The following is a 13,635-nucleotide window of genomic DNA, read 5'->3' as shown; positions in this document are numbered from 1 at the left end:
AAAATGGGGATCAGACACCATTAGGATACAAGGCCACAGACAGAGAGCACACTGTGCTCAGTCACCACACATCCTGCCACATGGATTAAACTCCCAGTCCCTCTGAGAGAGTGCAATGGCTCACTCTGGAGACATGGGGGTGTGAAGGAAAGCTGAGGGGCTGGTCCACTAGCCTGCTGTCATAATGCACTCAGCGGCTACCAGAGGGCGGCAGAGGTGGTACAAAACCACTCTACTGCTGTCAGACATTAACAAATACAACAGCAAGTTGGGGTTTTAAGAAGATGAGTAAACTGATAAACATTCTGTGTTATTACTATATCAGAGCTCGGCAAGGAGACCTGCTGTGGGCTGGAGTAGTCAGGGCGGCGGCTGGAGGGGGTCCCAGGACTCACAGGTGTACACTGCGCCTCTCAGGCTGTCCCGTCTCTGCATCATCTATATCTAGATGCTGTTGGGTTGGATTTCAACACTGCATAAATTAACACTGCATAAATTAACATAGGAAATTCCCTAAAGAATGAAGGGGAAGCTTTGCAAGCTATATTAAAAAAAAAAATCCCGCTGTTTTCATTTAAGGCAATGCTAACACTTAATCTTAATGTGGAGAAAGAAACTCCTCGCTGCTGCTCCTCATTCGCGTATTTGGGCTCGCAGAACCGTCTTTTGTAAATAGCGGCACAAATTAGCAAAAGGAGCGAATGGCTCACGCATCAACACTGCTCTTTTCCAAAATCTCTTTCGGTTCCAGCCACTGATGAGCTCACACTGTCAAACAGGAACAGTGGCCCTGGAGACCCAAGATGGTGTGTCATTTCCACTTATTAAAACCAACTCAAGCGCTTTTCTCAAATATTTTTGTTACACAGTCGTATCTTCAGCCAGTTTCTGAACCTCGGCTTTTTCACAGAGGCTGACTAACCTAGCAGTGGGCAGCCCCTGGCTGTCTCGACAGTTTTTAAAAGGAATTTAAAAGCAACCCTGCACTGCTAGGCAATCATTACAGAGAATATGGGATTTTAAAAGACCCAGAGAATATGTGTCCCTAGAGGTGTGGACACAGGAAGGTTTCATCATTGGGGAAGGGGGCGCTAACACAGCAGCAGGTCCTGAGTTAGGCAAGGCTCAGTACCGAGTTTTCACGGAGGAGAGACAGGAAATGCGGGGTGCGAAGGAACAGATCTGTGGTGGGGAAAGCAGGACTGGGGGTGAGAAAGGAAGGAAGAACTCTACACATTCAGCTCCTGGGAAGCCCCTGCTGCCTGTGTGCTGATCTTCATGATCGGGAAGTCTGATAACTAACTAGTTTTGGTTTCGGTGTCTGCTCCTCCAGTCCGGGTTGTGCCTGGTCTTCCTGTTTTGCTAGAAGACACCAGTCAACTTGCCTGGATCTAGTTTCATAGCACCCATGTCTCTGGGTGACATTCAAAGTAACTTGCAAGCAATTAACCGTTTATACAACTCGCCACAAAAGCAGACAAAACATTAACAGACTGTAGTTCAAACTCTTGGAAGATGAGCCCTAGGAATAAAATACCTATTAAGAAAAAATGAAAATCTAGTACCATGGTAATGTATTAAATTCAATTTTTTTTTTTTTTTTAAAGAAAATGTCATAAAGCAATGTATTACTCTGGGAAATCAGGTGAGAAATAGATTCGTAGGATGAACAGGGCTGGGGCAGGGGACATGAACGCTTAGAACTCAGCTTGCTAGGACAGCTTTAGATTTGACAGGCGGCCACGCCACAGAAGGAGTAGGGTCATCCTGCGGACAGCAGCCCAGTACAAAGATTAACAAATGCCAAAGAACGTATGGAACACAATAAAATTATATTGCCAGAGGTTTTCCTGCAAGGCTGACCTTAGTTTGTCTTTGTGCTGGACAGGTGGGGGATCTAGGAACCGTCAGTGTGGTGTTAGCCAAGAGACAGCCTCAGTGCACTCTTGGCTCCTGCCATGAGTGCGGGGGGGAGGGGGGGAGAGGGATGTGACTCCTCACCCAGGACCACCTGTAGCTTCAGAGGGCACCAGAGGGCAGAGAGGGAGTGCTTCCACTGGAGTGGCTTCTGCCTTCTTCCCAAGCCAACTTCCATTTGCTTTAGAGACTAAGTTTAGATGCATTCCTAGAGGCAGTGACTTTAGACTTCTTTTTTTTTTGGTTTTTCGAGACAGGGTTTCTCTGTGGTTTTGGAGCCTGTCCTGGAACTAGCTCTTGTAGACCAGGCTGGTCTCGAACTCACAGAGATCCGCCTGCCTCTGCCTCCCGAGTGCTGGGATTAAAGGCGTGCGCCACCACCGCTGAGCCCTACTTCTAAACTTCCAATTCAGAATCTCCAAGAAGAGGCTGGGCATGCGCATGATTTTTAACCTTCAGAGCCTGTGAGGTTCACACGTGTCTGAGCAGGCAGTGGGCTCTGCTGAGATACAGCCAGTTCCCACTACGGAACTGTGCAAAGGAGAAGCTGAGGTCGGGTCTGTGATCTCCAGGTCCTCCAGCTCCAAGAGCCTGGCTGACATGTTACAGAGCTCACCTCACAGTCACAAAGTAGACTGCTCTGACATTAGTTTTTTTTTGTTTGTTTTTAAAAAATATTTACTTATTTATTATATATACAATATTCTGTCTCTGTGTATGTCTGCAGGCCAGAAGAGGGTACCGGACCTCATTACAGATGGTTGTGAGCCACCATGTGGTTGCCGTGAATTGAACTCAGGACCTTTGGAAGAGCAGACAATGCTCTTAACCACTGAGCCATCTCTCCAGCACTCTGACATTAGTTTTTTTTTCCTTAAGAGCCCAGATTTCCAAGTAATAGTCACTCCCTATGCTTCCAGGACCATTGCAGGCTCAAAATAATAGGGAAACATTTTGAAACCTGGCTGAACACAAATCCAAATCACATGGGAGGTAAAACACAGCCTTAAGAAGGTTGCAGGAATTTTACCTGGGCAAATCCTTCCGTACCCATTGACCCCTGTAGTCACCTATTCTGGAGTTAGCAACACTGGAAATTACATGAGAGGACTGGTAACATGGAGGTCTAGCCTCAGTGGTCAAGGTCTTGACTCTATTCTTTCTGTAGCCAGGGCCCCTGTGATCTCAACAGTTCAGCAGGGAGGACAGGTCTCAAGGAAAAGGTATCTGGATACCAGCTACTGCCTATGCACTGATTCAAGTCTCGGCATAGTTTATGGACCTCTGACTGCCCTGCTATCTGACTTCAAGCACCTATGCTGACCCCAGGCCCTTGGGCAACTCTTAGTCCTGGTTCTTTTCATCAAATACTCTTATCTTACTGTACCTCCAAAACCTCTCACCTCCCATGGACTATACCTCACAGAGTAAGAGACATCACGGTACAATAGGAGCCCAGGGCTAAGGCACCTGCATTTTGTAATGGAGTTTATTACCTGGCAGGTTATGTTTTGGCAGGCAGCTTGGGGAGAGCTGTTTTTCCCTGGCTCGGGAGAAACAGAACTGTTTCTAGCCTCTCTGGTCATTAGGTCACCTTGTCAGGTATGTGACTTTGAGGACAGGGTATGTAGCTGAGGCCACATAGTAGCAGATTATTCACAAGGTCAGCTGACAGCAAACTCCAGGAGGCAAAAGCACTAAAGCCCAGAAAACCCAGAAACCACAAAATGAAAGGTGCTATTACTAATCAGACTCGAGCCTATACCTACCTCTTGCCGCAGATCAGTCCTCGCAGGTAGAGCTTCAAGCTCTCAGCTCAGCAAGAAAAAACTGAAGTTCTGGTCACCATGAATAATCTGGGATGATGGCAAAGCATCACCCAATAACCCTACGTCAGGTGAACACAGACTGTTCCATGAGAATCCTGTTAGTTTCTTCACCTTATAAAAATGCTTAGAATTCTTGCCTACAACCCTGTAGGTAAGTGTTAAAGTACCGAGATGTCACAAGGAATAGAGACAATGCTGATCTATAATCCAGACCTCCTTCACTTTAAAAATTAGAAGTTAAAGCCAGGAAGTGGTTGGTAGCTCACATCTTTAATCCCAGCAGAGACAGAGGCAGAGGCAGGCAGATCTCTGTGAGTTCAAGGCCAGCCTGGTCTACAAAGTGAGCTCACAAAATCAGGACTTTCATACAGAGAAATCCTGTCTCAAACAACCAACCCCATCATCCAAATAGAAGCTGGACGGCCAGGCATGGTACTATACCATGGCATGCTGATGGCAGACAGATCTCTAGGAATCTGAAGCTAGTCTGGTCCACATGGTGAATTTGGGGCCAGCTAGGGTACATACACAGAGGACTCTGTCTTAAAAAAAAAAATATGTTGGAGACATTTTATATTATCTACTTATCTACTTCTGGATTCTTATTCTCTTCCTTGTTATAGTCAGCTGTAGCAAGACTGAATGGGAACCAGGCTTTAACGGCAAGAGGTAATTCAATATTGGGAAGCTTAGAAAGTTAGTAGGTTAAGCAGGTATGGGCCAGACACAAGTTGATGTCAATTGATGCTCCATTTGTAAATGCTGTCCTTAAATAGCTAGCCAATGGCTTTTACAACTTAGAAACAATATTAGAGCAATTTAGCATCATGAAGAATACATAACTTAATACACTAACAATAAGTTGAAATGTCTCACATCAAACCACAAGGAACTGTTTAAGAATAGCTGAAGATTAATGTCCATGCATAGATGAATAAGAAGAAAGGAAAAGTAAGGCTAAGAAACATCCGGAAATTTTCCTGCCAGTAAAATCTATTAGCCTTTCAAACAGTACCCCAGGGACCTGTGAAAGCCCAACCTATGAGTCATGTAAAAGTGGAGTGGACTACTGAAATGACTCCACGGGGAAACCTCGTACAGTGTCGGAAATGGGGGAGGACTTAATGGTTGCCGTCCTACTCATGCTCAGTGCATTCTCTGGACCTCACTGGAAGGCCAGTGCTAGAAGGGAGCTGACCTACCTGGAACTGCTACACTAGGCAGTGAGGACCGACAAACTTCCTTCTAATAAGAGAGGCAGAATTGGGCTCTCAAGGTTAGATCATCTTCACAGGGAGCAGAAGCACAGCCTTGTACCAAGTCCCTGCAGTCTACGTGGTGTGGCCTTTCAGAGGGCAGGCCAAGTGGCCCCTTTGATCACGGGCACTATCGTCCGATGTCCTTACCACTTCAGGAGCCTGTCCCCGCTCCTCTCTCTCATTTTGCCATTGCTGTTCTCATTTCCCTCGCTCCCTCAACCTGTATTTGTGGGTGATGGATGCCTCTTCTTACACTCGCCTGTTCCAAAAACAAACACCACTTAGTTTCTCTTGAAAATTTTTGTTTTGTTTCATTTTCATGGCAGGGTGCATCTTGAACTAGTTGTTAAATTTACCATCATGATGTTTCAATGTTCTCAACTGCAAAATGGAGAAAGAACCAATTCTACTACTTACAGGGTGTCATCAAAAACATGTAAGAGTGGATGTTGAAGTAGCCTTGAAATCCTAAAGCTTGAAGAAATGAAGGGGCCCACGTTTCATGGTTCTTAGCTACTTCAGTGCTGTCCAACCTGTGGCAAGACTTTCATCTTTTGATACTACTTGATGACCATTCACTTCCACATAACTGGACACAGAGCTGTGAAATATTAGATGCTCTGAACAGGCTCGCTGCAAGTAATAAACCACATGGCAGGCTTTTCCAAATACTAATATATGCCACGATATCCCTAAATGATGATTCTGAAACTGGGAAGAACAAAGATGTACTGAGTACTCTGTATAAGTGAAACCACCACAAAAAATACACAGTTCACGGATGAGAGAGACCTAGACCCACCAGACTCTCCCCTCTACTGTGCTGTGTGGCATGTTATCTTGTTGCGTGTTAACTTTTTTTTTAAAATTCCATAAATAGGACCCATTGACACCACAGGACTAAGTATTTTTCAACAAGATCTCGCCAGGCAAGAGTAGAGCCAATGCTCCAAGGCACTCAGTGTTGCCACTTCAGCAATACCAGAAATCACATTGTGGAAATTCCATGTCAGACACCACTCTTGAAACATGGACCCTGACACAGCCAGTTTTCCTATGACAACTCAGTCCCACCTCCACAAGGTTCTATTATCAGGTCACCTACAAGTCCCAAGTGCTCAGCTAGTAGTGCTATTGAAGGTCGGGGGCTTAAGAGCTCATCAGTGGCTGCGACAAACAGCACGCACTAACATAGCAGCATTACCTCTAGTAAGGCTGTTAAAGGAAAGAATCCCGACATATACTCAGTCATGCAAGCACCGCTATCAGCAAATGACAGACAAAAGCAAACAACGAAACTTTAAGACAACATGGGTTTTTAAATCTTGATCACATTTCCCCCACTTAATGTTACTGTTATTTCCTAGCTACCAGGCATAGCGACCTTCCCTTCAGATATTTATGGACTGCTGGAAATTTATACTACGTGGTATTATTATAACTGGAGCAAACAGGGCTATAGGAAGGCATGCTGTGTAACTCAAATACTAGATCTAGATGGGTGAGGAGGACAATTCTAGGGAGTTTGTCAAAAGAAAGAACAAAAGTTCAACAACTGATGTCTCTCCAAACCACACACACCCAACTGTAAAGCAATTATTTGAGCTGTTGAAATTGTTAATCTGCTGTAGGGATATCATTAACTTCTAAAGCACATACATTAAGAGAAAATATGCATCCTGTGAGTGTCATATTATGCAATTATGAAGGGTCATGAAGCATATGAAAGGAGAGAAGTTCTTTTCTAAATAATTCAGCTGTGTGTGTGTGCACGCGCGTGCGTGTGTGTGTGTGTGTGTGTGTGTGTGTGTGTATGTCCCTCCCAGCTTGTGGTGGCTGGAAAGAAAACGACCTTCAGAGGGAGTGGCACTATTAGGAGGTGTGGCTTAGTTGGAGTAAGTGTTGCCTTGTTGGAGGAAGTGTGTCACTGTGGAGTGGGCTTTGAGGTCTCACATGTTCAAGCTATACCCAATGTCACAGACTCCTGCCGCCTACAGATCCAGATGTAGAACTCTCAGCTCCTTCTCCAACACCATGTCAGCCTGCCATGGTGACAATGAACTAAACCTGTAAGAGAGTGCCAGTTAAATGGTTTCTTTTGTAAGACTTCCCATGGTCATGGTGTTTCCTCATAGCAATAGAAACCCTAACTAACACAGGTCTAATGGGCTCGACCAACTGGTAGGGGAATGATCAGTGACTGAAGGATGGATTTCTTTGAATTCTGCTAAATCTCCTCCTACTTATGGATCTCAATTTGCTGGCTTCTTCATTTACAGCCTTCGTCCATGCTGGCTTTGAAAAGTGTCTTAAGAAAGTAAGGTATTAATAATGAAGATATAATCATTGGAATCATAAAAAGATGAAAACTTCGGAGCAATGAAGTATATTTTTAATGTATTTTTCTCCCAGCACATGAATAAACACAGGGAGAGTTCAGGAGAGTTCTGGCACAGGGACTTGAATCCATGTCAGGCAGGCACTCTGCCACTGAGTTACAGCTCCACTCTGTTTTTTTTTTTTAATTTATTTATTATGTAAACAATATTCTATCTGTGTGTATGCCTGTAGGCCAGAAGAGGGCACACAGACCTCATTACAGATGGATGTGAGCCACCATGTGGTTGCTGGGAATTGAACTCAGGACCTTTGGAAGAGCAGGCAATGCTCTTAACCTCTGAGCCATCTCTCTAGCCCCAGGCAGCTCCACTCTTTTTTACTTTTTACTTTGAGAGAGAATCTCATGAAGTTGTTCAGGCTGTCCTTGAACATGAGGTTTTCCTGCCCAGCCTCCAGCAGCTAGGATCACATGCCTGAACTACTAGGCCTATGGAATCTGGCCTCTCCTGGCAGTAAACTGGATAGAACTTATGAGCTAACTGATTACAGAAATTTTGATGAGAACTAGCTGAGTTTAGAAAGCTCTCCCACATGTTAGGTCCTCGCCAGTGCCCAGTGACAACTAGGCTTTCTACTTTTCAGGTGTCCAGTCAGCACACACACCCACCTGTTTGGCATGATTGACACAGTGCATGTACTGGCTGGCCAGAGCGGAGCAGCTGAGGGTCTGCTGGGTGTTCTGGCGGTAACACTGGAGGATTTTGGTCTGCAGATCTGCACAGACTGGATGATATTCATACCGCCTGAAAACAAAACAAAACAAAACAAAGATAACTGATACAGGTATCCTCATTCATTCTAATGGTCAAGGTTAAAGACTATATAAAACACACAAACACAGGTCCTACAAATGACCAGTGTTCCTGCTCTACAGCCTGGTCTGGAAGTCAGAATCTGCCAGCCCCAACTTCTCTCTGACATACTCACAGCCAGCAGGTCATGAAGCTCTGACCCTTACAGTACAGTCTTTCATACTCACTGTTATTACAGAAATTCCAAGTATTTACACTTTTTGGATCCAAGTAATGACCTCTGGTCTTTGTGTCTGCATCCCCGGCTCTCTTCCTGCCTTCACAGGTCACCCAGACGGTTTTTTTTGTAGTCCACTCTCTATTGCTTCTTAAATGAAGTACAAGGCTAGCAGAGACACCGATCCGGCTCCTGCCTGCCTTTTGCCCTTGCTGGACCCTGTACCTAGTTATAGCTTGGATAAATTACACTCAGAGTCCAGTTACGGGTCTCACATCTGTGGTCACAAACTGCGTGTGAGCTGGGAGATGCTTTGCACCCAAATTCTCACCTTTGCCTATGTAACTGAAAACTACTTACTCATCTTTCAATAGAACCAACCTTCTTTGAATAGCTCTGGCTAGTTTTCTGCTCCCATCATCCCACACTAACCATGTCCCTCTGTCCATGTCACGGACTATACAATAATCGAGTGCATTCCACCAGCCTACATTTACCAGAATGTAAATTCCAAGGAACTGTCTTGCTTTCTTTGTGACATTCACTATTCAATGTGGACAGTTCTTATCTAAGCCATATAATAAGCTTGTTGAATGAATAAAACTGGGTAAACAGCTAAAAATCCCGCAGGTTAAACTTTTGCAATTATATTTACAAGTCTCAGATTTTAGTTGGATTGCTCTCAGTGAATATGCCATGCCAAACATAAATGTTTCCACAAAGCTTTTAATACACACTTGAAAATAATAAGCCAAATGAATTATATAAACAGAAAATATTCTTGTTTGTATGATAGGAGAACTTGAGTTATAAAGACTAACCACACAAAACAATGCAAAACAATCATTAATCTAGGAATTTGTATTTTTTAAAAAAACATTAGTTAGTTTAATAAAAAAAAAAGCTTCCAGTCCTATCAGTTCCGTCTCTGAAATTTAAATTTGTTATTTCCATATAACCCTGAAGTAGCATTACTTTAAGTGTAATGGGTTCTAAACACAAAGCCCCAGAGAACACGGGGATAGTTCCCATCAATAAGTAAACCCTTGGGTGACAATTTGTTTCCTCATTACTTTTACCCAACATGAGAAGTTAATGTATGTTTTGCTGGAGTGGAAAAGCAACCATGTGACTGTCCCTTAGGCAATCTTCTTCCCACTACCCCAGAAAGGAAGTAGATATACAGGGGAACAAATGATCCACAGATTTTACCCAACACTGTTTTCACTTTTTCATTCATTACTTTACTACTTTGTCTAATACCTAAGAACAGAACTTAAGTCCAACTCCAGGGGTTTCAATTCTTTTTAAGCCTTTGATGCTCTGGATGTCTGTGGATTTTTCTGGACCTGAGCTTCCCTAATCCCCGACAAATGAACATCAGCATCAAAAAAGAGTCGGCTATGCTTCCAGAAGCAGAGCCTCCGAAAACCACTGACCAAATGGTGACAGTAAGACTTGTGTCTGGATAAATGTTGAATAAAGTAAGATTAAGCATCAGGTTAGCTGAATGCAGCAAATAAATGGCTGGCAATGCTAATGATTCACACAGGAGAGCCGAGCTATTGTACAGACCAAGGGCAGAGCATAGGGGGAGGGGAATAAAAATAGGCCCAAGCAGACCCATGACTCTTCACTAGTGATGCACAGGTAGCGCACAAACACACATACACACTGTATACATACACACTGCATATACACACACACGTATGTATATATATTTTCAAGACTACTGCAATAGGTAGCTCATTAATGCCACCCCCTCTTTAGAAAGCAACAGTGAAAGTCACACACAAGCACTAATCCTGAGCTGAGCCCTCAGTCATGCAGGTTCAAGTTCATGAGTTATTTATGGTTTGAAGTGTATCAAAATATACTTTTATCACCACAAATCAATACTAGTCCTTGCTTCCAACCCTCGATTTCCTGTCTGGTAGTCTGTTCTTTGTGTGACCATCACCTGAAATCCTTTTTGTATACATTTTAGCCTGTATTGATGAGGAGATGCAGAGTGGGGGAGAGAACAGTGGAAATCAGCATAATTGGCCCCTAGATCCTCCATAGACTCGGGTCCATTTCTCTTGCATTCATCTGAATGGCGCAGATCTGCATCTGTATTGATCTGCAGGGCACGCTGTGCTGTCCTAATGCACTGTTTTTACTTTGGAAGATGCTAAATGAGATTACCATCCTACATTAGAAGGCCATAAAGCACAAGCCATGGCACCTTCCATTCAGGAAAAGGGCTTCAAAGACATTTCCAATACGCATTATGAGAAGCCCTTCATATAAGCAAAGAGTCAGCAACTGACTTCTACTGGCTGCCTTCATGTCTGCTGAAGGAAAAAGCCACTATCAGGCAAAAATAAGAAAAGGCAGACCTCCGAGATATTTAGGTTGGAAAATTAAATCTTAGTTGAAAAGGACATTTAAACAACTTAAGAAAGGTTGAATGAAGGAATGATAACCGACAAGATAAAAGCAAGATGAGGTCAAATTTGAAAAACACAGGATAGTAATAAGCAAGACAGTTATCCAAAAACAAGTTGATCCAAAAGGAACTATTAATAACAACAACTACTCTTTTGGCTTATGAAATCATTGGGAACTTTTAATAGAACCCACCATCTTCTTTCATTTCTTTTACCTTTTATTGGTTATAGTTGCTTTATTTTTTAGGACAGGGTCTCTTTATGTAGTCCTGGCTATTCTGGAACGAAGACCTGACTGGCCTTGAACTCACAGAGATCCACCTCCCTCTGTTTCCTGAATGTTGGGTTTCACCCGAACCATATCCTCAGTGCATGGCCAAGGGGCTGGAGGATGGACACAAGGGGAGAACTGGAGTCCCAAATATGAGACCCAAGAACAAAACCCAGGAGAGCATTCTTCTTCCTGTGGCGTTTGGGAGCCAGAAAGACGTTCCCATTGTAGCTAATGCTTAATGACAATACTGAAAAGCATCTAGGAAAATATACTCAGGTTTTTCTTATTACACTCACAAAATAATTGCTCATAATTGATCCCTTGGAAAAAAGACCAGAAAAAGAGTCAGGCTGTTTCTAATTTTCCAAGGCTTCCAACCACCTGGTGATGACATAAAATTATCACTACCATGGCAGGTTATTTCCTTAGGAGCCTTTCGGGAAGGATGAATTAATTGGTCAAAGAGAGGGGAAATGCTGTGGGTGCGGCTGAGGCTTATGTAAGCAGTACCCAGCAGCCCCACTCAGGCCCTCAAACACTGTGACACGGTTACCAGCTCTCTAGCTGTCGGGCCTCACTGATGCCTCTCCCACTTTCATGTTTTAGAATCTTCTTTGATGGGAGTCAGAGCTTCAAATTTTGAAGAAACTACTTATCCACCTTTTTAGCTCTGCTAATATAAACGGCACACAGAATACGCTAACTTCAGAGAAGGAAATGTATGGAGACAGTTCAGAAGAACTCATGTGGTGACAAGCAGTTAGCAGTCAGAATTCTCAAAGCTCTGGGGAACACAAAAGTCATTCACTGTGAGCGCAGACACAAAGAGGATCGTTTCCTTGTATGTTAACCAGGAAGTACCCTGTGAAAAGGGGAGAAAATATGAATTAACGAGACACCTGATGCTAAAGGGAACACTGTTTTCTTAACAGGACCCAACAATGCAGCTTTCATGAGGTCAGATGCTTCATGGAACACGGCTGTGAAATGAAATCTTCCATTCTTAAGGCATAGCCCAAAAGCGATCATTAAACCATACCAAACTGTTCTCTAGATGTTAGTCCAACGGTCAGTAGTGCTGCTTCCTCCAAATGCAACACTAAGACTATGCCCACTGCCAATACATAAATGTTACTCTTTTTACCATCCATAATAGAGTCATCACAAAATTCAATGAAAAGAAAGGATTTAAAATGCAGTCAGTTTATTATATTTTCATTGTACTTTACCTTATGGTATCCTCATATTAATTTTCACAATAAAATGTAAACAGTCTCTTCCTAATAATGCAAGATCCAAAAAATTTCAAGCATATCTGGCATTCTTAGTAACTGCTAACCATTTCATGAATGATGTCTCTATCTGAGTTTTACTCAAATTTTCAAAATTACATATTAGAGGCCAAAGACCGCTAACAGGTACCTGCTTTGTTTTCCATTTTTTCCACAAGCATCTTGTGATGTAATATCTTAAAAACTGACAATTCAAGATGCCCCACACCAATTACTAATGCAGTGTCAACTACTACGCTGCTGTCTATCATCACAACACAAAAATAATCAGGATCCCCTGCCAACATAAGACTAAGTGGCATGGATCTCAACTACAAACAGCTCAGTACTTAGTTCAGAGGTTCTCAACTTTTCTAATACTGCGACCCTTTATTACAGATCATGTTGTGGTGACCCCAACCATAAATTATTTTCATTGCTACTTCAGAACTGTAATTTTGCTAATGTTATGAATCATAATGTAAATATTTTGGGGCATGTAGGTTTGCCAAGGGGTTAAGAGATACAGGTTGAAAAGTACTGACTTAATTTAACAGCCAGGCTGACAGGCAGACCACTACTCATAATGAGTGCTCACCATTAGACCAGTACAGCTGGCCTGGGTGTCCTAAGAGTGTACACCATTAGATCAGTACTGTCGGCCTGGGTGTCCTAAGGGTGCACACCATTAGACCAGAACAGCCAGCCTAAGTGTCCTAAGAGTGCACACCAAGCCTCAGTGTCCTAAGAGTGCACACCATTAGACCAATGAAGAGGTGTTCTGGGACATAAGCTGAATCTACAGAGGATACTGAAGGAGACAAGTAGCCTTACATAGTCCAGTGTTCCTACGTGAACAGCTTAGTAAAAGGGCAGCCCTGTTAACTGCACTATCATATTAAAGACAAGCACAGCCCTGCCTCTTATCTGACACTTTGTAAAGCAACTCTTTAATTAGACGAATGGGAACATGACAACCTAAGCGTACATGATACATCAGCCCCAGCTTCTCCTTAAATATGTGTATCTATATAACACACAGAACTGAAGCTGATGCTAGTTCAAAGTCATCTTAACCCATGGCTTTATTACTCACTTCCATTTCTCCATGATGCTACTTTGAAATGTTCACAATATTGGTTCAAGGATGGAAACTATGAGGATCTGGTTGATTCATGAATTTTTTCATCCACTCAGTCATTCTTACTATAAAATGATTAATCCAGAAATGATTACTGAGAATTCATTACATGTCAAACACGGTAGCAGATAATGAATGAGATG

The 13,635-nt window shown here is 43.0% G+C and overlaps 1 protein-coding gene across 2 annotated transcripts in view; it reads right to left on the bottom strand.

Annotated features, from left to right (window-relative positions):
• Chchd3 (coiled-coil-helix-coiled-coil-helix domain containing 3) overlaps window positions 1-13,635 on the bottom strand; it is a 258,806-nt gene that overhangs the window by 3,273 nt on the left and 241,898 nt on the right. For both annotated transcript variants that reach the window (XM_057771899.1, XM_057771908.1), the window contains one exon: window positions 8,013-8,148. In XM_057771899.1, coding sequence (XP_057627882.1) covers window positions 8,013-8,148 — 136 coding nt within the window. The remainder of the gene's footprint in view (window positions 1-8,012; window positions 8,149-13,635) is intronic.

The sequence above is a fragment of the Chionomys nivalis genome, chromosome 1 (genome assembly GCF_950005125.1).
Source record: "Chionomys nivalis chromosome 1, mChiNiv1.1, whole genome shotgun sequence".
In the NCBI taxonomy this organism is placed as follows: domain Eukaryota; kingdom Metazoa; phylum Chordata; class Mammalia; order Rodentia; family Cricetidae; genus Chionomys; species Chionomys nivalis.
The sequence above is the reverse complement of the archived record's forward strand: the minus strand, read 5'-3'. Positions and strand labels throughout refer to the sequence as shown.